At 43.1% G+C, this 22,694-nt stretch overlaps 2 protein-coding genes across 3 annotated transcripts; one reads left to right on the plus strand and one right to left on the minus strand.

Moving 5' to 3' along the window:
• Positions 1-11,222, plus strand: bbs1 (Bardet-Biedl syndrome 1). Of its 2 annotated transcripts, none has more exons than XM_080852756.1 (17): positions 1-110; positions 1,334-1,410; positions 1,527-1,561; positions 2,251-2,523; positions 3,676-3,722; positions 3,904-3,942; positions 4,119-4,191; positions 4,310-4,441; positions 4,971-5,077; positions 5,585-5,705; positions 5,975-6,133; positions 6,253-6,322; positions 6,683-6,841; positions 8,738-8,871; positions 9,365-9,499; positions 10,527-10,613; positions 10,800-11,222. In XM_080852756.1, exons 1-17 carry the CDS (start codon positions 88-90, stop codon positions 10,884-10,886), a joined length of 1,758 nt encoding a protein of 585 aa, XP_080708882.1. In that variant the 5' UTR covers positions 1-87; the 3' UTR covers positions 10,887-11,222. The 2 variants fall into 2 exon arrangements, with proteins under 2 accessions (XP_080708882.1, XP_080708881.1); XM_080852755.1 differs by lacking the exon at positions 1-110 and adding an exon at positions 546-777.
• An 85-nt stretch (positions 11,223-11,307) lies between these two features.
• On the minus strand, positions 11,308-21,619 carry LOC308376420 (calpain-1 catalytic subunit). The gene is made up of 22 exons (XM_080852732.1): positions 21,357-21,619; positions 20,859-21,119; positions 20,409-20,478; positions 19,885-20,003; positions 17,738-17,871; positions 17,414-17,582; positions 16,857-16,940; positions 16,671-16,756; positions 16,223-16,297; positions 15,944-16,104; positions 15,395-15,555; positions 15,061-15,072; positions 14,297-14,508; positions 14,039-14,078; positions 13,673-13,738; positions 13,523-13,580; positions 13,338-13,402; positions 13,157-13,225; positions 12,910-12,988; positions 12,476-12,592; positions 12,247-12,305; positions 11,308-11,839 (listed from the first exon to the last, which is right to left on the minus strand). The coding sequence occupies exons 2-22, from the start codon at positions 21,108-21,110 to the stop codon at positions 11,813-11,815; spliced, it is 2,115 nt and encodes a 704-aa protein (XP_080708858.1). The 5' UTR covers positions 21,111-21,119; positions 21,357-21,619; the 3' UTR covers positions 11,308-11,812.
• Between the last annotated feature and the right edge of the window lie 1,075 nt (positions 21,620-22,694).

The raw sequence follows: 22,694 nt of genomic DNA on the forward strand, positions 1-22,694 counted from the left end.
GTCCCACGTAGTGGTGAGTAATATGATCGCCGCACAAAGTGAGAAAGATGAAACCAACCGCCCTGTGCTCAAAAAACCTTTCAAGAAATGACTACATCTTCTGAACACACGTATGTATACATTATGTCAAGAAACAGAGACTGCATGTTAAGCTTAGTGCTTTTTCAGATGTCTAATAAGGGTGATATGTCTATCTAACAACCCAACTACGCATGTTATAGCTACAGTATTTCAAAACTCAACATCAAACTGACCAGTGCGTCTTAATGGCTCATAACAAAATCCTCTCATGTTAATAATTGTACCAGCGGAAGCGAAAATAAATCAATGCTTCCTTTCTCGAATTATGTTGTGTTCAATGGTGTGCCCACTTACAAGACATTAATGACTTGGCCAGAGACTTCATCATAGGAACTACAAACCAAGCACGTGTAGGGGAATCTTTTAGTGTGACTCAGATGCGTCACCTTCACCTGCTTCGCTACCATAGAGACAGGGAAGCTCAAGGGATTAAATACTGTTCAGCCAGGCCGAGCCAACAATTAAGTTAGGTATCTAACTATCGCTAGCTAGCTCTTTTGATACCATTGATTGAGACCCGACCCGTTCATGTGTATGGCCCCGTATTGAGTGTTAGCTCGAATAACACAAGCTGAACTGCATTTTTGATAAACAGTTGGCATCAAAACAACTGAAGAACTTGGGAAAACATTAGCTAGCAAGCTAACAACAAAGCTATTTTATCGTCATGTCTGCTGGACAGATTGAGCAAGAAAAGTAAGTTGTGGAAAAAGAAGTGAGGACGTTTAGTAAATCAGATCATACTGTTTGCTAGCTAGCTAACCGGTAAGGCAGCGTAAATTTGCAGGACAATTGTATGCTTGATAATGAAATGAGCGAAGCATTGGATTTTCTGTTAAGCTCGCTGATATCCTTGCTAACAAATTCTGCGTGACAGGTGATTTATCCCTAGGCTAGATAGTCCTAGCATATTAAGACTGATCCACACGTCTTCTTACAATTCATCCAACGTTATCTTATACATTAAGGATGAATTCAACAATGAATCTGCTTTCATAGCTAACGTAGAGTGTCACTAACTGTCAGGTGACAAAACTGTCAGTTTTTGTTATTTTGCAGTTAAGTTCAGCCAGTCGGAAAGGCGATAAAGTAACTTCACTCAGGTTTTACAAATGTAGCCTTACTTGTATCAAACATGAATGCGCTACATACGGTGAAAATCACTTTCACTGTAGATCGAGGTACAGTATACAGAGTGGTTGTAGCTAGGTAACTTAGATGGTCCATTAATCGTCATTTTCCCCCCTCGCAGTTCCATGGCCAGTTCGAAGTGGCTTGATGCACATTATGATCCTGTGGCGAATCTCTACACCTTTTCGTCGTGCATGGGTAAGCCTTTGTTTCTACACAGAGGAATTCAAGTGTTGGCATAATAACACTTATCATTAATTAAGTGTACCTTTTAATCGTTACTTAGTGCAGACTTTATATTCACTGTTTTACAGCTCTAGCCGACCTGCATGGAGATGGTGAGAGCAAGGTATGGACTTGTTCTACAATTAATTAGCTTGACTATAATGTGAGGAATACCTGTAGAACAGGGGTCTCAAACTCACATTACCTGGGGGCCAATGAGCGTCGAGTCTGGACATTGGGAGGCCAGCTTTTTTCAATCTGTTGGCTTGCCTATCACAATACTGTAGATACCACGTTTGAATTGGCATATCTACCATGTGTAAAATGGTTAGTGTTATTGAATAACAAGTAGCTGACCTGAGTTTCAATTCCTGGGCAATGCAAGATGCTCTTTGGATAAAGGTGTTTTTTAAAGTTGCTCTTTAGGATCACTTTGTCCCATTGATAGCCCATGACTTAGGTATGATTTACGGCTGACCGGATGAAAGCTCTTGCCGGGCCGGAGTTTGAGACCCCTGCTGTAGAGGTTGTTTTTGTATTGCCAAATACAAGTGCTTGAACTTCAGTCTATATCTTCTCAATTAATGTATGCCATTGGGTGTGCATAAGTTGCCCATTAAATCTGTCAGAACCATCATCATAAAATATGTCAAATCTTTAGCCTTTAGATATATTTTGGACTACGTGAATGATCACTTCCTTCAGAGTAAGGAAGTGTACAGTTGAAGACATGATGTTGAACGACGTACTAATCTCATGTCACATTTGATGGGGCTTTCTGCATTTTAGTTATATCTTCTTTCTGTTGTGCAGCTTGTGGTTGGTGATCTTGGCACAGGTACGAATAACATGAAGCTCAGGGTGTACCATGGTACGGGGTTACTGAGTGAGAACACGCTGCTCGACCTGCCCACCGGCCTGGTGTCTTTCCTCATGGACCAGCATGAGCCACGCACACCGGCCATAGCAGTGGCCTCAGGCCCCTTCATCTACGTGTACAAGAACCTCCGGCCATACTTCAAGTTCACCCTACCCTCGCTGGAGATCAATGCACTCGAACAGGATGTGTGGATTCAAGCGAGACAGGTCAGTGAGGCTCCATCACAACCTGGAATGGACTGTTTTCATCATGTTACATTGTGATCGCACGATTGAAAATATGAAAAATATGAAATGGTTTCTTCTTTCTTATGTTCCCTTATTATACGGCTCTTCAGAATGTTCCAAAAAGTACCGTTGATTTGAATGGGCCATCCCTACGTCATAGGTCACATTAATTCCTGATAACATACCGCTGCGAAAGGATAAAGACCGCTGTCATTGGCAACGGGTTTTGTACTTCTAATTCACATCTTAAATATCATTCCGCCAGAAGGCCAGTCATTTTAACGCAACAGTAGACAGTAATTTGAAGTCAGCAAGTAATGGGTTGCTATGCAACACCTGAAACTTCAAAGTTCTATTTGCTTGATGAACTATTTATTTCTAAACGGGACTCATGAAACGGCAACTAAATCATTAAAAAGAGGTATGTTGGACGAATGTCTTCTATCGTTTTTGGCAAGTTAACGTATAATAAGCGGGATAATGCAAGATGGACTCTTTTATTTATAAACTGGAACTAAACTAAAAATAATTCCCTTCAGGACGAAACAACACCCTCCGCTGCGCGTCGGGGTGTTGTTTGCCCCGTCGGGAATTATTTTTGGAGAATGACCTCCGGACAATACATTATCCCTTACATATTCCTAAATATCTGCAGTATGCAGTGAGGTTTTTGTTAGTATTCTTTAATCCAGTTTATAAATTCGAATGTCAACACAGTTCCTCAGGAGAACATATAATGTGTATTGGCTCTTTTCTAGAATGGTTACAAATAAATAAGAACACAGAAATTATAGTAATAATTGTAGTAAATGTTACTATGCAAGTGGCTGTTATCTGAGGCTGGTAACATAGTTTTGATATGAAAGGCAGTATCCTGGTTGGGGATGACCGTGTCTGGAGAAGTTGATGTTGGTTATGACTGAAAGAACCTGCAGTCAAATTCTTGATTTAAAGCTTTTTTTTTATGTTTGGACTTAGGGTAGGGCTGCTATTGAACCAGCACGTCCATACTAGTGCATTAGTGCAGTGTTTGAGTCCATCTTGCATAGATTAATAATATTGTGCTATGTGTGCTAAGAATTTGGATTAATGTGTTTTTTTTTTTGTTGTTGTTTTTTTTTTTTTTTAAAGGACATGATTGACACCATGACCCTGAAGGAAATGTTGGAGGGAATAAGGTGAGTTTCACCCAAAAGAACAAACAAAATGAAGAACATTTTCTTTAATGCAACATAATTGCTCTCCTCCACTTTGCCATGGCATATTGTGTGCACCTGTTGTATTGGTATATCTGACAGTGTGACCATGGCGATGTAGAAACTGCATAACTGCTCTGATGAGTTGATGTCTTTCTTTTAGGGACAAAGCTGAAATCCCCCTCTCAGTGAGGTCATTGAGGTAATCATTTTACTCTCTGTGGTATTTATACAGTAATGCTGGTTGAAATATTTAGCACCTCTCTGTGTGATTTTAAAAGGCGTCCGTTTTTTCGCCACATTAGTGTGATATCCTATGAGTTATGTGATTCGATAACGCGTGGCTTTCTGTAAAATGTGTGATCTTCATTTTGACAGGTTCCTCATGCTGGAGCCTCAAGACATGGAAGCTTTCGTGAACTTGCACAAAGAACCGCCTTTACGTAGACAGGTGATCAGAAGCAGTACACATCAAATACAGCACATAGTCACAACACGATCAGACATTCTCACCCATTATGTCTTTTGTGTGTGTGTGTGTGTGTGTGTGTGTGTGTGTATATTTCCAGACGGTCATCACATGCATAGGTAAACTGAACAAGAACATGGCAGATGAAGATGCAGTCAGCTGTCTTGTGATTGGCACAGAGGATAAGGATGTCTTTATTCTGGACCCAGAGGCCTTTACCATCCTCTCTAAGGTGAGTCAGCTGTCACCCCCCCCCCCCCCACACACACACACAGGTTACCATCCTCTCTAAGGTGAGTCAGCTGTCACCCCCCCCCCCCCACACACACACACAGGTTACCATCCTCTCCCAGGTGAGTCACATGTCAACCCCCCCACGCACAGGTTAGGATGTCAGAACCAACCTGTTTGCAGATGTAGCATGAATATCAATTAACCATAAACAAACTGACAATTTGTATCGTTGCCAACATGAAGGCGAGTAAAGTTTGAAAGAGGTTTTATATGTGACTCATTTCTGTGCTGGTATATTTAAAATAACCTCATCCACGCACAAGGCTTTTTCTACCCCCCTACACACACAAACACACACACACACACACACACACGCGTATGTACGAACACACACACACACACACGTATGTACGAACACGCACTAGTTGTGTAAGTGATGCAGCGTTGTGTGTTTTATCTTTTACTTGTGTTGCTTAGTCATTTCCCTCCTTCCTCTTCTGATTTATCTGTGCTTCACATCTTGACAGATGTCCTTGCCCAGTGTGCCTACTATGATGGACGTGACGGGGCAGTTTGATGTTGAGTTTCGCATCACGGTGGCCTGTCGCAATGGAAACATCTATATCCTGCGTAGGTGGGTTGTAAGATAGACATATCACCCTTATTAGACATCTGAAAAAGCCCTAAGCTTAACATGCACTCTCTCTCTCTGTTTACTGACATAATGTATACATACGTGTGTGCAGAAGATGTAGACATTTTTTTTTTGAAAGACAAGATATTTCAGATTAATGTCTTTCTTCAGCTGCTCAAGCAAAGTCATTCTGAGTCCATAGAAACACATTGAGAGAGAGAAATATTGTAAAACTTTAACATTCTCTAAACTCTTGAAGTCAGTCAAGGGGACTTCTAGTTAACCTTTCTGCCTCGCTTCCTTTTAGAGATTCTTTGCAGCCCAAGTACTGCATTTCAGATTAATGTCTTTCTTTAGCTGGTCAAGCAAAGTCATTATAATATATAGTATAGGCCATATAAACACATGAGAGAGAGAAATATTGTAAAACTTTAACATTCTCTAAACTCTAGAAGTCAGTTAAGGGGACTTTGACTTAGTTGACCTTTCTGCCTCGCTTTCTTTTAGAGATTCTCTGCAACCCAAGTACTGCATTGAGCTGTCCGCTCACCCCGTGGGCCTGGTGAGGATGGGGAAGAACGTGGTCGTGGGATGTGCTCAGGAGACCTTGCAAGGTTACACACAGAAGGTATAATAATAATACATTATAATAATTCATTTTATTTGTTGAGCACTCTTCATTCAAGCAGAATCTCAGAGTGCTAAAAAACAGCTCTCAGCAAAAGCACAGTTTAAGAAAAATTATACGTTTTTTAAAAAGTAGGAAATGTAAGTGGTTCACGCACACAAACATACACACATGAAGTACACAAACACACATACACCATACACCAAGTATTTCTTAAAACGTGTTCCAGAAAAATAATCTTAGTGATTTTGACGCTTTCTCCTCTTAAGGGGAAGAAGTTGTGGACCGTCTACCTGCCCGCACCCGTGACGACTATGGGGGTGATGGACCTCCCCACCCGGGGTTTCCAGGCTGTGCTGGTGGCTCTGGCCAGCTGTGAGGTGCATGTGTATCGGGACAAAAATCTCGTGAGCACCATCAAGACTCCGGTATGTCACCTGCACCCTCTGTGATTATTGTAGTAATGCTTCATGGATGTCAAAGTGTGTAGTTCATATCAGTGTCACAATGCCTGCACTGTGAACTCTATGCCCTGTTGCAACTGTAGGACGTGGTTACCAGCATTTGCTTTGGTCGATACGGCCGAGAAGACGGCACCTTAATCATGACTACCAAAGGTAAGAACAAATCTGGTACAATAACATTTAACTTCCAGAATTCATAGCAGTACGATCAATAGTGTAGAGGCCCATTTAAGGTTCATAATGAGGTGTTTGTGTCCTGGTTGTATGTTGTGTTGTTACCTCCGCAAGGAGGTTATGTTTTCGCCCCTGTATGTTTGTTTGTTTGTTTATTTGTTAGCAGGATTACGCAGAAACGCATGGATCGATTTCCATCAAACTTTGTGGGGAGATTGGTTAATATAATGGCAATATTTGATTAGATTTTCAGATGTCAAGGTCAAAGGTCAAGGTCACAAGGCGGAGGTTTGCATTCTCTGAAAGCTCCCATTCTTGTTTGTCCTGCGTGTATGTTAGGTGGAGGTTTGATCGTGAAGATCCTGAAGAGGACGGCGGTGTTTGAGGACAGGGACTCCGCTCCGGGTCCTCCTCTGGCTCAAAGCATCCGTCTCAACGTCCCCAAGAAGACCAAACTGTATGTGGACCAAACCATGAGGGAGCGGGAGAACGCTGTGGGTACGTCCACCCAGAACACACCCCACTGAGAATACACTTCATCTTTAGGACAAGAGGTGCCACACACCATTATAGGGAGATGTGTGGATAAAGCACGTAGTTAAGAAGGGGTTAATGTGTCGATAAAGCACATAGTTAAAGCCCCATTATGCAACAATTTTACTTCAGGATTAGGGTTAGGATAAGAAGTTTAACCTTAAAATAACAGCTTAAAAAAAATTGGGGCGCTACAATGACTTTTAATATGGAGAATCGCCTCCGTGCCATTGCCATAGCAGGGTCCATAGGCTTATAACTGCGTTCTGTAGTTTTGCCTGCCGCAGCCCGCAGCCCTGACTTGTTACTTTCTGCCGATCTAGTAAGTAGCTTATTTGCCGTCTTGCTTTGTCTTGTGTTGCACTTGCTTGATGTTTGACTGTGTAAGGACAGTCGTTGAGTAACTAGTTTGTCATAATATCAAAGTCAGCACATTTCAAGAGATTTCGTTAGCTTTAGCTGCTAGCATACCTTTAGCGAATTGCTATTGATCCGTTGTGCTGCTTTAAGAAGGGGTTAGTGTGTGGGTAAAGCACATGCATAGTTAAGAAGGGGTTATGGTGCAACAGCACTTCACACACAGTGCATGGAGGGACAGTTGTGTGTCAAGGGGTTACTATAACTCCAGTGACACTCGAAACTAACAAAACGTTTGGCTTCTGCCTTCGTCGAGGGGCTAACAAAAACAACAACAAAGTGTAGAGGGATTATAATTTTTTGTTTAAAAAATAAAGCATGCGCACAGTTATTTGGCATTGACATTGTAAATGTGTCAATCACAAACGTCTGAGGGCTTCAAATGCCTTAAGTGTAGTGTAAGATGACAGGACATGGTGATGACACCTTTTAGTATAGTGTAAACTGATAGGAAATGTTTATCACACCTTTAATATGGTGTAAGGTTACAGGAAATGGCGATAACACCTTTAAATATAGTATGATAGGAAATGTGATCTGAAACTCCACTGAAGGGATTTGGAAAGACCTGAAAGACATGGCCTTGTGGTGAACCCTGACCAGTGTTGTACCTGAACGCGTTCATTGAACGAAAGTATGAACTGTGAACTGAACTAGTTCATTTAAAAATTTGTGAACTATGAACTGAACTAGTTCATGTAGAAAGTGAACTTTCCCAACACTGACCTGTCCCTGACCACCACTGCCGGTATCTGCACCCTTACCATAAACACTTTTTGGACGTTCCATGTCAATGTCTACTGCCTTGAGCTGTGTGATAAAGTGTCATCCTTGGCTTTTTAAATGCTGTATTGTAGCACAAAGCATACTTTGTTTCATCACACTAAGTATGGTTGACGTAAGCTGTAGGAATGGGTTACTTCTTGGTGTTATAGCGCCCTCTAGAGGTTCAGAGATATGTTGTCACCATTCATTCTTCTCTGAAGATGCCTGAAATCTAGATCTTTATCTGAACAATTATTTGTTGACTTTACCAGTATTTCTTTCTGAGTCTTTTGAATAACATGTATAATATTTTTCTCCACTCAACATCTAGAAACATTATTGAAAGTATGAAAGAGTTAATTACTGGCAGTTCTCTGCATGATTATTTGAAGGTCCTTGTTGGCTGTTACAATTTGTAAGAATAACAAACTATAATTTGACATTATCAATAGATGAGACCAATTTTTATGTTTTAAGGAACAGTTTATATTTTATTTTACTCTTTTGACATATGCCATAACTGTATTTTTCAAGCATAATGTGTGTCTTGAATATACTGTATATGCACAGAGTAGTATGTCAAATCCACTCTGTTCATAATGCTCTTTGCTAAAGTGGTTTTAAAATGCTAATTTTCTATATGCTGTATATGTATGTGTTTGGCCCGGCGTGGCGTAGCTATGCACAGGGCCTTCCAGATGGACCTGAGCCGGCTCCGTCTGGCGGCAGCACGGGCCTATGTGAAGGCTCTGGAGTCCAGCCTCGCCCCCATGTCAGCCAGCATCACGGAACCTCTCAAGATGAACGCAGTGGTGAGCGTCATCAAGATACAGCCCACTCTCTATGAGTCATTCTATCCCACACAGTAAAATGCGTTGCTGACTGACCTCTCCGCTTAACCCGGATGCCATGTTGCATTTATTATTCAGCAGCAGCAAAAATGACTGTGCACCGGTAAAAGCACACACGCTTACCAAAGTATTTTTGTCTAGGAATGCCCTCACCATTAAACTGACAGTGTTTTGCTTTCTTTTTCTGACATAAAAGTTTAATTGGTTCTCTCATAGTGATACGAGAGGTCACAGAACTATGTGGATATATGGATATAACACATGGATGCTGTAATAACAAATAGTTATAGATTATATTTGTAAAGCACTTTTTTTCAAATGCTTGAACATGCATCGTCTAGAATCCCCAGAGAGAACACAGCCCACGTTGTGATGCAGCAGAATATACACAAAGTTATCAGTGTTGACATGCAGAGCCGTTTGGAAATGCCCAGTCCCTCCTCTCTCTACTCAGGTCCAGGGTCTGGGCCCGTCCTTCAAGCTCACTCTGAACATCCAGAACACAGCTGCCAGCCGTCCAGTCATGAACCTAGCAGTCTGTTTCCTGTTCGACGAAGGCCTCTACAGCATGAGAACAGCCTTCTTCAAGGTAAACCTCCTCTGCCTGAATACCAGAACCACCACTTAACCGCTGCTGTAGGATGAACCAGACAAATGGCCGTATCTCAATCCTACAGTAGCTCTGTCGGAATGTGAAATATGTTGACACGTAGCATCCATAACTAGCTGATCTCTTGTAGCATCCATAACTAGCTGGTCTCTTGTAGCATCCATAACTAGCTGGTCTCTTGTAGCATCCATAACTAGCTGATCTCTTGTACCATCCAGAACTAGCTGGTCTCGTGTAGCATCCATAACTAGCTGGTCTCGTGTAGCATCCATAACTAGCTGGTCTCGTGTAGCATCCATAACTAGCTGGTCTCTTGTAGCGTCATTAACTAGCTGGTCTCTTGTAGCGTCATTAACTAGCTGGTCTCTTGTACTACCATAACTAGCTGGTCTCTTGTACTACCATAACTAGCTGGTCTCTTGTACTACCATAACTAGCTGATCTATTGTACTACCATAACTAGCTGGTCTCTTGTAGCATCCCTAACTAGCTGGTCTCTTGTACTACCATAACTAGCTGATCTCTTGTACTACCATAACTAGCTAATCTCTTGTACTACCATAACTAGCTGATCTCTTGTACTACCATAACTAGCTGGTCTCTTGTAGCATCCCTAACTAGCTGGTCTCTTGTACTACCATAACTAGCTGATCTCTTGTACTACCATAACTAGCTGATCTCTTGTAGCATCCCTAACTAGCTGGTCTCTTGTACTACCATAACTAGCTGGTCTCTTGTAGCATCCATAACTAGCTGATCTCTTGTACTACCATAACTAGCTGATCTCTTGTACTACCATAACTAGCTGGTCTCTTGTACTACCATAACTAGCTGGTCTCTTGTACTACCATAACTAGCTGATCTCTTGTACTACCATAACTAGCTGATCTCTTGTACTACCATAACTAGCTGGTCTCTTGTACTACCATAACTAGCTGGTCTCTTGTACTACCATAACTAGCTGGTCTCTTGTACTACCATAACTAGCTGGTCTCTGTTTGTTTAGATCCCACTGCTGGTCCCCGGCCTCAACTATCCGATCGACACGTTTGTGGAGTGCCTGAGTGACAAAGGCATTTCTGACATCATCAAAGTAAGCCTCCTGTACATCGATATTCCCCTGTCTTAATATGACATCATCAAAGTAAGCCTCCTGTTCATCGATATTCCCCTGTCTTAATATGGACCTCCCGCTCCTGAAGGCTCTGTCTGTTCAGCAGTGTGTGTGTCTCTCAGTTGTGTCTGGCACTGACGTGTCTCACCTTTGGCGTGATTGCAGGTGTTTGTCTTAAGAGAGGGGAAGAGCGCCCCCCTTCTGACGGCCCACATTAACATGCCTGTCAGCGAGGGCCTGCCTCTCAACTGAAGCGAACGCACAGGTCAAGACGGAGAGATCAGGAGCGCACCTGGAGATGCGCTAACCTTTAGCTGCAAGGCTAACACCAGACGACCCTATGGATGGAGCGCCCAGCTTGAGCTTCCCTTACAGGCTTCCGTAGTGTAGGTGGATGAGGCCTGCTTGCCCACGAGCAGACAGACAGTGAGTTTTACCTCAGATATGGGACACAGTAGTTTGTGATGGTGCTGGACCATAGATTACATATGGATGGTTACTGAAGAGAATACCTTGTGTCTTGAATGTATGTGTACAGAGTAGGTATATTTCTATATATATATATATATGTATTTCTATATATGTATGTCAAATCCACTTTATTTATTATGCTATTTACTGAGCACTTTTTAAATGCTCATTTTTGAAGATGTCTAAATTTAAACAGTACTCATTATGTTTTTCTATGATGGTTTGTGACCTTTAGAGATGATTTATTTATTTGTATTGAGTGATTTGACTCCTCACCAGCAGGGAGAGACACCGAGTACATTCCAAAATACTGCAGTGATTTGAACATGATTTGCATATGAAATACCAAGACCGTCAAACTGAAGCTAAAAAGCACACACACACACACACACACACACATATTGGATTTTTGTGCTGAGGTTAATACTGCAGATGATGTACTATGCACAGCATATGTCCCACGAATCATGTCTTTGGAATCATGTCTCAATCTTTGGTTTAGCTAGATACTTGTGAACATGCACTGCTTAAATGTTACATGTCTGATGTCTGGCTAACTCAAGAAAAAGGGAAATTGGCAATAAAGGACTTCAATCCGTTAAATGGACTATCTTTGGGGTCGATTTGTCCCGGACAAGCTTAAAGGTAACAGTCAGTGGACATTCAGGTGGCTGGATAAGCCAGTTCAGAGAGAAGCAGGTGTCCATTCAGGCAAACATGGTGAGCGAGATCCACTGAAAGAGACGACACAAGAAAGACAAGCTGAGCATAGTTTCATAAAGCCTTGACAGGTTAACAACTGATTGCGTTTGAAAGCCTTGAGGACAGTCACACCATAGCATTTTCTCTTATATGAAAGCACTGAAAGAGACGGCACAAGAAAGACAAGCTGAGCATAGTTTCATAAAGCTTTGGTTAACAACTGAATGTGTTTGAAAGCCTTGAGGTCAGTCACACCATAGCATATTCTCTTATATGAAAGCAAATTAATGCAAATCCATCCAGTTCAGGATTGTTCAAATTATAGCCTTGGACATCTGCACCTCGGGAACTCTCCTTCCAAAAACACCCTTGGTGAGGCTGATGTAAAAAAATGTCTTTAGAAAATGGCCGATTATAAAGAATGCCAGAAACTACAAACCTGGGAGAAGTTGAAGGACACCACTCCATCAGCATCAGTATCCATTGTTTTGAAGGTCTCTGGAAAAGGTTAAGAGTGACACAATTATCCCTCTTGTGTTTCTTAATTGGGCCTCAAATGACTTGACTACTTCCATGTAGAACTACAGAGATCAGATGGTAGCATTAACAGTAGCATAAGACAGTATTGCTGTCCAGTTGTCATGGGAACGGTTAGAGTGCCTACTCACTGAACATAGACTCCAACCGAATGAGGCAGGTGACGAAGTTATCAAAATCCACATTAAGGTCTGGCTTGGCGTAGCGCAGAATTATCAGCTGGAAGAGGTGATTAGTCAACTTGAAACCTTTAGTTCAGGGGAGAAGAGATGATCGTTAAGTTGACCACATTGTGGATTTAGTGTCGACAATGTTGTCCCATAATCCCATAATTACTGTTCCCACACTGTACTCCTCTAGGAGCATAGTCTTTGTGTTGTCTTTCTCTCCTTCTCTTCTTCCCTATCTTTAGCCAGTTTCACTCTGGCAGGGGGACTGCCAATGGAAATTAGCCTTTTGGCTACAATTGGGTGCATTTACATTTTAATGTTTATCAATGCACACTGTCCCTCTTCATCAAATAAACAAATCAATCAATCAATAAATCCTCATTTTTAAGCCATACCTGCAGACTCCAAAGCCAGACGCATCTCATAGGAGCTCATGGTGCCCGACTTGTCCAAGTCGAACTTCCTGAATATAGTCTGACGGTTTATGGGAAGGATAGTTGGGGAGGGAGTAAGTCCGATTAAGCTGAATATATACAACAACTAAAATAATAATACATGAGCTATTGCAGTACAATACTATACTATTATTTTTGGGGGGCCGTGGGGGGTGTTGGTGAGGAGCTTTGTCAAGCTGTTACTCACAAGGTATCTTTTGACTTTCTCCCAGAGCACGTGGAAGTCCGTCAGACCCAGTTGTCCACTGCCATTAGTCTGACAGGCACATGAAATGAAAGATAAACATCAAAGATGAACATAAGTGCATGAAAATGGATCATAAGTGCACGAAGCACGACTAAATGACACCAAAGAGAAGACCACGTACGTCCATGAGGGCTATCATACAGCGGCAGGCCTCCTTTCCAAAGCCATCTGTTTTCAGGTCTTTATCTGCAGTAGACAACGTGAGTGTATTACTAACCATTCAAATGTTCATTAAGGTTTTGGGGTGCACAAATAGACTAGGGTGGTGTACAAGATGCAAAGTGGTTCCCTGAGGAAGGGACTTACGTTTGCTTACAACCCTGTTCAAGATCATTTGCAACTTGGATGCGGTGATCACCCTTTCCTGTTAACAGAAGTAAACAGAAGTCAGAAGACCACACCAATTACTTCCTCCTTCTCTGCCTGTTCCAATGTCTTACCTGATCATTTTCTTACCTGTCCAGCCAGCTGCCTGAAGAGGTTTTTGAAGCCTTCATCAATCTGACTCTCATCAAGCTGTTCCTATAGGGGGGAACACACACACTTTAAAAAGGGGTACAACTTTGTGTGCTCAGGGTACAACAACCCTTCTCAAATAATTCAACTTTAAACTGGAAACAGATAGATAGATAGATAGATAGATAGATGGATACTTTATTGATCCAGAGGAAAATTAAGGTGAATCATCTTGAATGGTGAAATTTTGGAAAACCTGAATCAGAGTTAAAGTTATCTTCATCAAAGTGTAGTCGAAGAAGCACTATACAGAGCCAAATGAGTTAATGTGTGGAAGTGCTGCTGTTCAGTCTCTCTGTCACTCACCTCTTCAGGCATGTCTGCTGACAGCTCATCATCCAGCTCCCTAGTCACAGAGAAACACAACATCAATCTGTTTGTGTTTATTTATTTATCAAACCCAGCCTTGCCCCTTTCTTCATTGTCTACCTGAAAGGGTGATCTGGATTTTCTGATGTCAGACATGTTTTGTATTTTGACTATTTAGCATAGACTTAATGTTCACTTTAATATTTGTAACCTCCCTTTGAGCCCCAACAGTAAAGAAACCTTTCCCTCACGTACTGGGAGTCGGCGGGTTTCTCAGAGAACACCCTCAGCACAAAGTTCCCCTCTTTCTGGGGTTCAAAGGTGGACGGGACGATGATGTACTCGCCCTCCGGGAGGCAGAAGCGGGAGCTGACCTCGCGCAGGTTGACGAAGAGCTCCGAGCGAGCTTTGGAAGCTTGGCTCAGGAAGAAGTCCCGCCTCAGGTGCATCCCGGCCTGACCCTTACACTGCCAGACCGAGCGGAGAGGACACACAAGAGAGGTTAGAACTCAGAACTGTTTATTTGACAGCAACATAACAATATTAGTACAATTGTAAGGATGGAATAACGTACAATAAATTAGATACATGAAATAAACAATGAAATTAGATGAGTGTATAGAAAAGTAGTATATGATGCTGTCGGGAGAATCCTATAAGGCTACATATTGTGCCGCTGTCATAGGATCCACCCAGAGTAGTTAATTGCTAGAATTTAATGCAGTTTAGTGAGTATAAGTATATTTTATAAAAAATGAAAATAGCTTAGTTGCAAACATAGCAGTGTTCTATTTGGAAATGAATTGGGCTTTTGAATACCGGGTTAATCCTTCTAGGCTATGTGTAGTGAGTTTGTCTGTCATGCATGTGTCTAAGTGTGTCAGTAAAAGGGGGTCTATGTGTCTGTGGAACAGATTTGTCCTGAGCTTCATATCAGGGTCAATACTGTGAGATGTCTGAAAACTAGCTCCGGGCTACTGAGCACTGATAATGCAGAGAATGAAAAGACACAGACCTACCTCATCGGGAACCTGGTGGATAGAGAAAAAAGGAGCCAATACGTAAGAGTTTGTCTTGTCACGGATAACAAGGAGACTTTAGCTATAGTTGAAATGAGTTAAGACGGGTAATGTGTAAATATCAACAACCTTTCAACAGAAACACAAACCCTGCCTTTAAGGTGGGTGATGTGTAAATATCAACAACCTTTTGCCAGAATCACAGACTCTGCCTTTAAGGTGGGTAATGTGTAAATATCAACAACCCTCTCACCACAATCACAGACGCTACCTTTAAGTTGGGTGATGTGTTAATTCTCCATCTATGTGTCACCAGCTTCAGAGACCCACGTACCTCATATATAGCGAATCCAATGGTCTCCATGTCCTTCCCCTCCTGACGTAACCGACGGCGATCCCTCTGCATCAGGGCGACCAGGAAGCTGCACCCTGCCTGGCTGTCCGTGTCCGGCTGCGAGAGGGCTATTTTGTATTGAGGATTGATCCAGAATGTTGCTATGGAACAGGGACACAATGCAGGCAGCCCGTACATCAGTCATCAATGTTTATGATTTGTCGCTAACGATCTGAATACATTTGCATGCGCCACAGGTGCACATTATGTAAACTAATTTCTACTAACGACCATCAAACAATAAAAAGATGAAGATAAAGATGTAAGGGGGGCACTGTGGCGCAACCAGTAGCCCCGACCACATTCGGGCTTGATGCCCATGGAGGACACAGGATTGATTCTGGCCTGATGTCATTTCTCCTGTCCACTCCCCACCTCTTCTCCCTCTCATTTCCTGTCCCAGTCTTCACTTCAACTATCGATTAAAGGCCAAAAAAGTCCAAAAAATTCATCTTTAAAGATAAAGATGTAGAGAGTACAAGGTGTTACCTGGATAATTCCTACAGCCTCCAGCGGTGCTGCCTCTTCTCCACTCTCCTGGGAAGAGCGCCGTGCTCCACTTCTTCAGCTGACCCGCCTGGAGGGCGTCCGGTGTCAGATTACAGATCTCCAGCCGACTGAACTCCCGCATGAAGTCGCTAAAGGACATCCTGTGTGTGGAGATTGATGTGTGTGTGTGAGATGAGTGTCTGAGCTGAATGGAAGAGGGTGGCCAATAAGAAAACGTAACACCATGACAACTGCAACAACAACACCACCGAGACTCACCAGAACTCTCCATCTTCACTGCAGTGATACAGTCTGGATCGGACCGACGGATCAAGACCATTCCACTCCCGTGAGCTGAAACGAACCACAGGTAATGTATTCAGGTAATGTATTGACACTGACTGTTACCCCTCATATCACCTCTTAGATTCCACTGCATTCTCTCTGTCTCTCATTCCACTCTTATTTCCTTAGTTCTCATCCTCTCTCTGTCTCATTTATATTTGCATTAAGTCATTTAGCATACGCTTTTATTCAAAACGACTTACAAGGATGTATACACATTTCTTACATTTACACTGATGGCACACTGCACATCAGGAGCAATTAGGGGTTCAGTGTCTTGCTCAAGGACACTTCGACAGGGAATCGAACTAGCAACCTTCTGATTACTAAACGACTTCTCTACCTCCTGTACCACTGTACCAGTGAGTGGCTCATATCTTACTCGTCACTCCAGGCTCCTGTCCACTCAACTTCTCCCCAGGGGTTGCGGATACGTATCAGTTTGGTCGGGCTCCCCCTGAACTCCACCTAAACAGCAAACACATGCTCACCTGAGGCCCTCTGGCAGAGAGGGAACATGCTTGTCATGTGAACATTCCTACTTGTGTTGCTACATCCTAACACGCACCTCCTCCACCCCTGTGACAGAGTAGGCATGGCCCTTCACCAACTTCTTAAAGGTGACCGCTTCCATGTCAAAGAAGCCAGTGATCTGCGAGCAGACACACACACACACACACACACACACACACACACACACACACACACACAGGGATCAGGATGGCTGGCTCTCTCGCTCAGGCGGAGCTGTTGGGAGAGGGCGAGAGTGTGTTGGGAGAGTGTGAGAGTGCGTTGGGAGTGTACGAGAGTATGTTGGGAGTGTATGAGAGTGCGTTGAGAGACTGGGAGAGTGTGTTGGGAGAGAATGAGAGTGTGTTGGGACTGGGAGAGTATGAGAGTGTGTTGGGAGAGTATGAGAGTGTGTTGGGAGACTACGAGAGTGAGTTGGGAGAGTATGAGAGTACGTTGGGAGAGTATGAGAGTACGTTGGGAGAGTATGAGATTGAGTTGGGAGAGTATGAGAGTATGAGAGTGTGTTAGGATAGTATGAGAGTGTGTTGGGACTGGGAGAGTATGAGAGTGTGTTGGGAGAGTATGAGAGTGCGAGAGTGGGTTGGGGCTCACGTCGATGGAGCAGCCCAGCAGTGAGCCTCTCTCCACTGCCTTCTGGATGATGCTGAAGAGGTTGGAGGGGGCCTTCTTCAGCTCGAACATCTCCGTCACCCCGCCGGTGAAGTCCTCGAAGCCCTCAGAGGTGGAGCCACCAGACAAGGCTTCATAACAGCCGTTAAGCCTGGCACACAAGGTGAAAGTGCCGTTATGCAAAAGAAACACACTTTCGCCTCGAAAGCTGAGTATAGAAATATCTGTCTTTCCAACATAAGGATGAAAACCTTGTGAGCCCATATAAGAACAACAATGTGAATTGTCTACTCTCTCTTGCCATACTTTGCATAGGCTTTCTCCAGCAGTGCGCTCCAGAATTCCCCCCCCTCTGCTGAGTGCACGAACAGCAGCTTTCCGTCTCTCACCGGCAGCCTGTCGTCAACCACCACATCCACCCACTCCCCGAACTGCCACATCTGCAACAAGCCAAAGAGAGAGGGCAGCTCACACCGTCACTCTTAACCTGACCACCAGGTGGCGCAGCTGTGAACCAACAACACCACCAGGCAGAGCTGAGGAGAAACCACATTAATCTGGGTTGAAATGTGTAACTGTTTTCCCCTAAATTTAAGCTAAACATTAACATAAGATAAGATAAGATAAACTTTTATTAATACCGTTAGGGAAATTCAGGTGTCAAAGCAGCAAGACTATGAAGTGAATAAAAGGGGCAACATCAATGGGAAATAAAAATACACATAAAACACTAATACATTTAAAACAGTCCAGCTTCCTCCACGTTTTCTCCTCCCAAACCGCCTCCAGACATGTATCTGAAATCACTAATGTGTATCTAAATCAACCATGGTTAAAACTCAGGGACAGTCCTCAGGTTCGAACAGCATATTTTAAGCTGCAATGCTACCAGCAGTGCAGATGGGGTAAAGGTGCCAACTTCTTCTTAGAAGAGGCACAGCCATTCAGTTTCTAAGCGGATGCCAAGACTTTTACTGCACTGTTTGCTGGATGGACTGTTGCTGTAGGCTATTATTGGCTCTTTCTGCCCAGTGCAGTTGGTCCTGCTTAAACTGAGTTGGGGTGAGGAAGACCTTATTTCAGCTTCATTCACTAAAACACAATGAAATATAATATAATATAATATAATGCACATCTATTCTTTTAAATGTGCTAAACAGTGAAATAATGCACTACAAGACATTACTTAAATGGGCTATACATATTAAAAAGCATGACAAATGTATATTAATAACAAATACTACTGTGCTTGTTGCTTGTTGACTTATTTAAAACTAGGTCTCAAGCAGGGGCGCAGATAGCACTGGGGACGGGGGGACATGCCCCCCCCAGATTCATAGTGACCTGTTCCGTCCCCTCCACTCTCCCTACGTAATAACGACAAGCCTCAGTAAATAACGTTAAAATAATGTTAGCGTCCCCCCCAGTTCTAAAATCCCATCTGCACCGCTGGTCTCAAGCCCAGTGGGCCGTCTCTGCGTGTGTCATTCCACCTGCTGACTGTAATGAAGTGCTGCTGGTCTGCAGGGAATGTGCTGTCTACTGCAGCTCAGTGTTCGTGTTTATCCCCTTTCTCTCTCTCTCCCTCTGTCCTGTCTGCTGTACAACACACACACACACACACACACACACACACACACACACACACACGCACATACTGCTCACACACACACACACACACACACATACTGCTCACACACACACACACACACACACACATACTGCTCACACACACACACACACACACACACACACACACACACACACACACACACACACATACTGCTCACACACACACACACACACAGAAGGGAGGATCTGGTCCTGTCTGCTGTACAACACACACAGCACTGCTGGAACTGTGGATATGACTGGAATTTTGCAGACTGGTGCTGCTTCTGCTGCCCTGCCCTAGTGTTCCATTGGGGCAGAGAGCGGAAAGGCACGGTGTATAGATTCATTCACCTATAAATAAGCTTTTAAATATAGCAGTAAGCGAGCTAGCAGGGCCAGAATGGTAGCTGAACATTCAAGGAGGGGGTTGGGGGTTAGGGGGGCCAAGGCCAAGTCAGAGACACGGCTAGGCTGTCAGTTATGGTCTAACCACTGTAGAGACAACACAAGGCGCAATGCAGGGGTCTTATGGTTTGGTTTAATGGGGACAGATGTTGTAGAAGGAGTAATGCTGAATTAGAGATAATGACCTTTTGTTGTCACTCGATGAAGCAAACATCTATATACAGTGGTGTAGTGGTCTCTGGAGAAGTGGGTATACTCTTCATTTATTTAAGCAGCCCATACAGCACAGGATAAACGCCCTGTTTTTAGAAGTGGGTATACCCAATGCTGACTGAAAAATACGTGGGTATACTCCGAATACCTGCGTATACCCTGGACTACACGCCTGTCTATATATCAGTAAGGGGACGCATAGATAGGGTGAAGTACTGCACCTGGAAGTGAAATATTCCTGCATAGTCACTGTGGAAGCTCTGTCCGTGGGGCACCACCCGATGCAGCAGGGGCTCATTCAGGGTGAGGCATGCAATGGCTGCTAGCAACCAGCAGTCACCTGTTAGGGACACACAGCAGAGAATATCGTAAAAGAACGAATACTAAAGTGACATATTCTCTGAAGAGCTGTTCATCTACACAGCAGTTTATCATTCCACATCTTCTGAGTACCCTTGCATACTTACATTCAGCACTGAATACTTGCATACTTACATTCAGCACTGAATACTTGCATATTTACATTCAGCACTGAATACTTGCATAATTACATTCAGCACTGAATACTTGCATACTTACATTCAGCACTGAATACTTACATACTTACATTCAGCACTGAATACTTGCATACTTACATTCAGCACTGAATACTTGCATACTTACATTCAGCACTGAATACTTGCATACTTACATTCAGCACTGAATACTTGCATACTTACATTCAGCACTGAATACTTGAACGTACCCAGAGCTCCCTGGCAGATGTCTGTGCGGGTAGCGCCATCTACGATAAAGTGTGGGTCAGAGCAGAACTCCTGAGGTGCACAGAGAAGACCTATGGGTCAGACAAGCAGTGGAGTGACTGGATCATCCCTGCTGACTCTCAAACGCCCTGGGTTATCGACTGATTGATTGCCCACTCTTCTGGGTTATTGACTGATTGATTGTTCTCTCTTCTGGAAGAAGTTTACCTCAGAGGAAAGCTCATTGTAATTTTTACTAGATTTAGTAAAATTAATAAATGGCTGTCATACGTGATCACAGCCTACTAAAAGGCTAGTACGACATAAATGTCCAGCTCAGGTGTACATCATAGACATATTAGATACGTAGTATAATATGCTTGAAAAGTGAAATTAGATACAGGAGGAATCCAGATCCCACCGGGGTGTCACAACAGCATCCTGTCTCTCACCGTGGGTCTCAACCAGCGGACCCCTTGTAGTTTCGCTGAGCTCGGTCCAAGATCTTTGAAACCAAGTGAGGAGGGCTTTGCAGGGAAGTAGTCGTCCTCAAACAGGCGTTTGCTTTGAAGACACTGAGCTCTGAGAGTCTCAAAGTCCTGTCCCAGGAACTTAAGAGCTTTGTCATTCCGACCTAGACCGTCATTACGGTCCCTGTCGCTTCGCAAGCGCAAAGCGACTCCCGCAGCAAACACTGGCTCCATCCCTATTCACTGTATCCAGTGGAAAGAGCAGAACCGAAATAATAATAATAATGAAGTTGGATAAGAAACTGAAGACTGATGGAAAGAAACAAACGAACAAACAAACAAATAAACAGCCAACGGGCCTTGACCAAACAAGTATACAAACAAATTAACCTAATTGCATATATTCTAATTCGTTTACACCACTATAGCTGTAAAAATGATTTGTGAGCGGTAATCCTACCCTCAATATTGTAGGCCTACCTTGTATGATTCTTTGAAACAAAACACGCCCTGGGCTAAGTGAATCCGACTGATCGGTCTGAGGCTATCCCACAGACCCCCCTAATGTTCGGATAGGCTCTACCTCAAAATCAGAAACGCTGTCTGTGCATTTCTTGCATAGTCAACCTGGCCAATTTATAGCCTAGTGAAACGGCACCCAGTGGGTGCTGGTAGTGTGGTTGCGTCCTAATAATAAAATACAAAAATAAATAATAAGTAAGTACTGAGGTTCAATCATGACTTCACTGGATAACTGAAGCTGTCACAAACGGATCACGTAAACGATTTGTTGCCCATACTGATAACTTGAGAGCAACACTCCCACCTTAAGGCGGCTTCTGGATATTACAGTTCATCTCAGTTATTGTGATAAGCAATATGCATAACCAGTGGCGTCGTGCCCATGACCAAAAAAACAAACAAACTATATTTTAAACATATCATTGTGGGTAATATGTTCTGAATACGTGCATACATAGTGCATAGCTTTCGTGCATACATCTTGTCCCCTCTGACAGCTATCGCAACACAGAACTTCATAACTCCGTAGGCTAGTTCACGTTTCAATCACGTGAGTGTCGCATTGGCATGGGCGGCTGGCTGCCTGTCAGTTACTTTTACAGCCATGCAGACAGGTGTGCAGGTAACAGTTACGTGCTTTCTCTTTGTTAGTCGACAGTTTGACATTTTATAGATATCAGAATTATAGATAAATTGGGTAAATAAAAATTGCACTTTTAAATAATGACACACACACCTAGAGGGTATGTCAGGTGTACGTATGACAGTATGATAAACACATTGGTTGACATAAATTTAACATCGGTCACCATTCGAAGGCTATAGCCTACCTGTGGACGGGCTAGGTATAGCTTTGCTTATGCGTTTGCGTATTTTGTATGTGTGTGTATTTTTGAAAAATGGGTAAAATGATGCCCTTCCTCCAGAAGAGGTTGCATGACACCCCGTTTACATGCTTGGCCTGAATAATTTATTTGAACTCTCATAATAGAGGTTTCCCACATTGGTACTGCATTATGTATTTGTTCATTTATAAAACAGGCTGCTAAATTAAATGACATGATATAAAAGATCACTGTAGCCTACAAGAAAATGTGAAACTGGGTTAAGTCGAGCGCTTCTTGAACGGCAGAAGGGTTGCAGGGCACGGCTTCCCCAAGCTCGAAGCGTTCCAAAAATAGTCACTGCTTCATAAAACTCACCACTACGCGGCAGTAGTGAGATAGGAATGCAACAGTCAGTCACCTGATATTCTTAAGGCACCATTATGAATAGGTATTTAGCAAACCTGCCACG

Source organism: Sprattus sprattus (genome assembly GCF_963457725.1).
Source record: "Sprattus sprattus genome assembly, chromosome: 1".
Classification (NCBI taxonomy): Eukaryota; Metazoa; Chordata; class Actinopteri; order Clupeiformes; family Clupeidae; genus Sprattus; species Sprattus sprattus.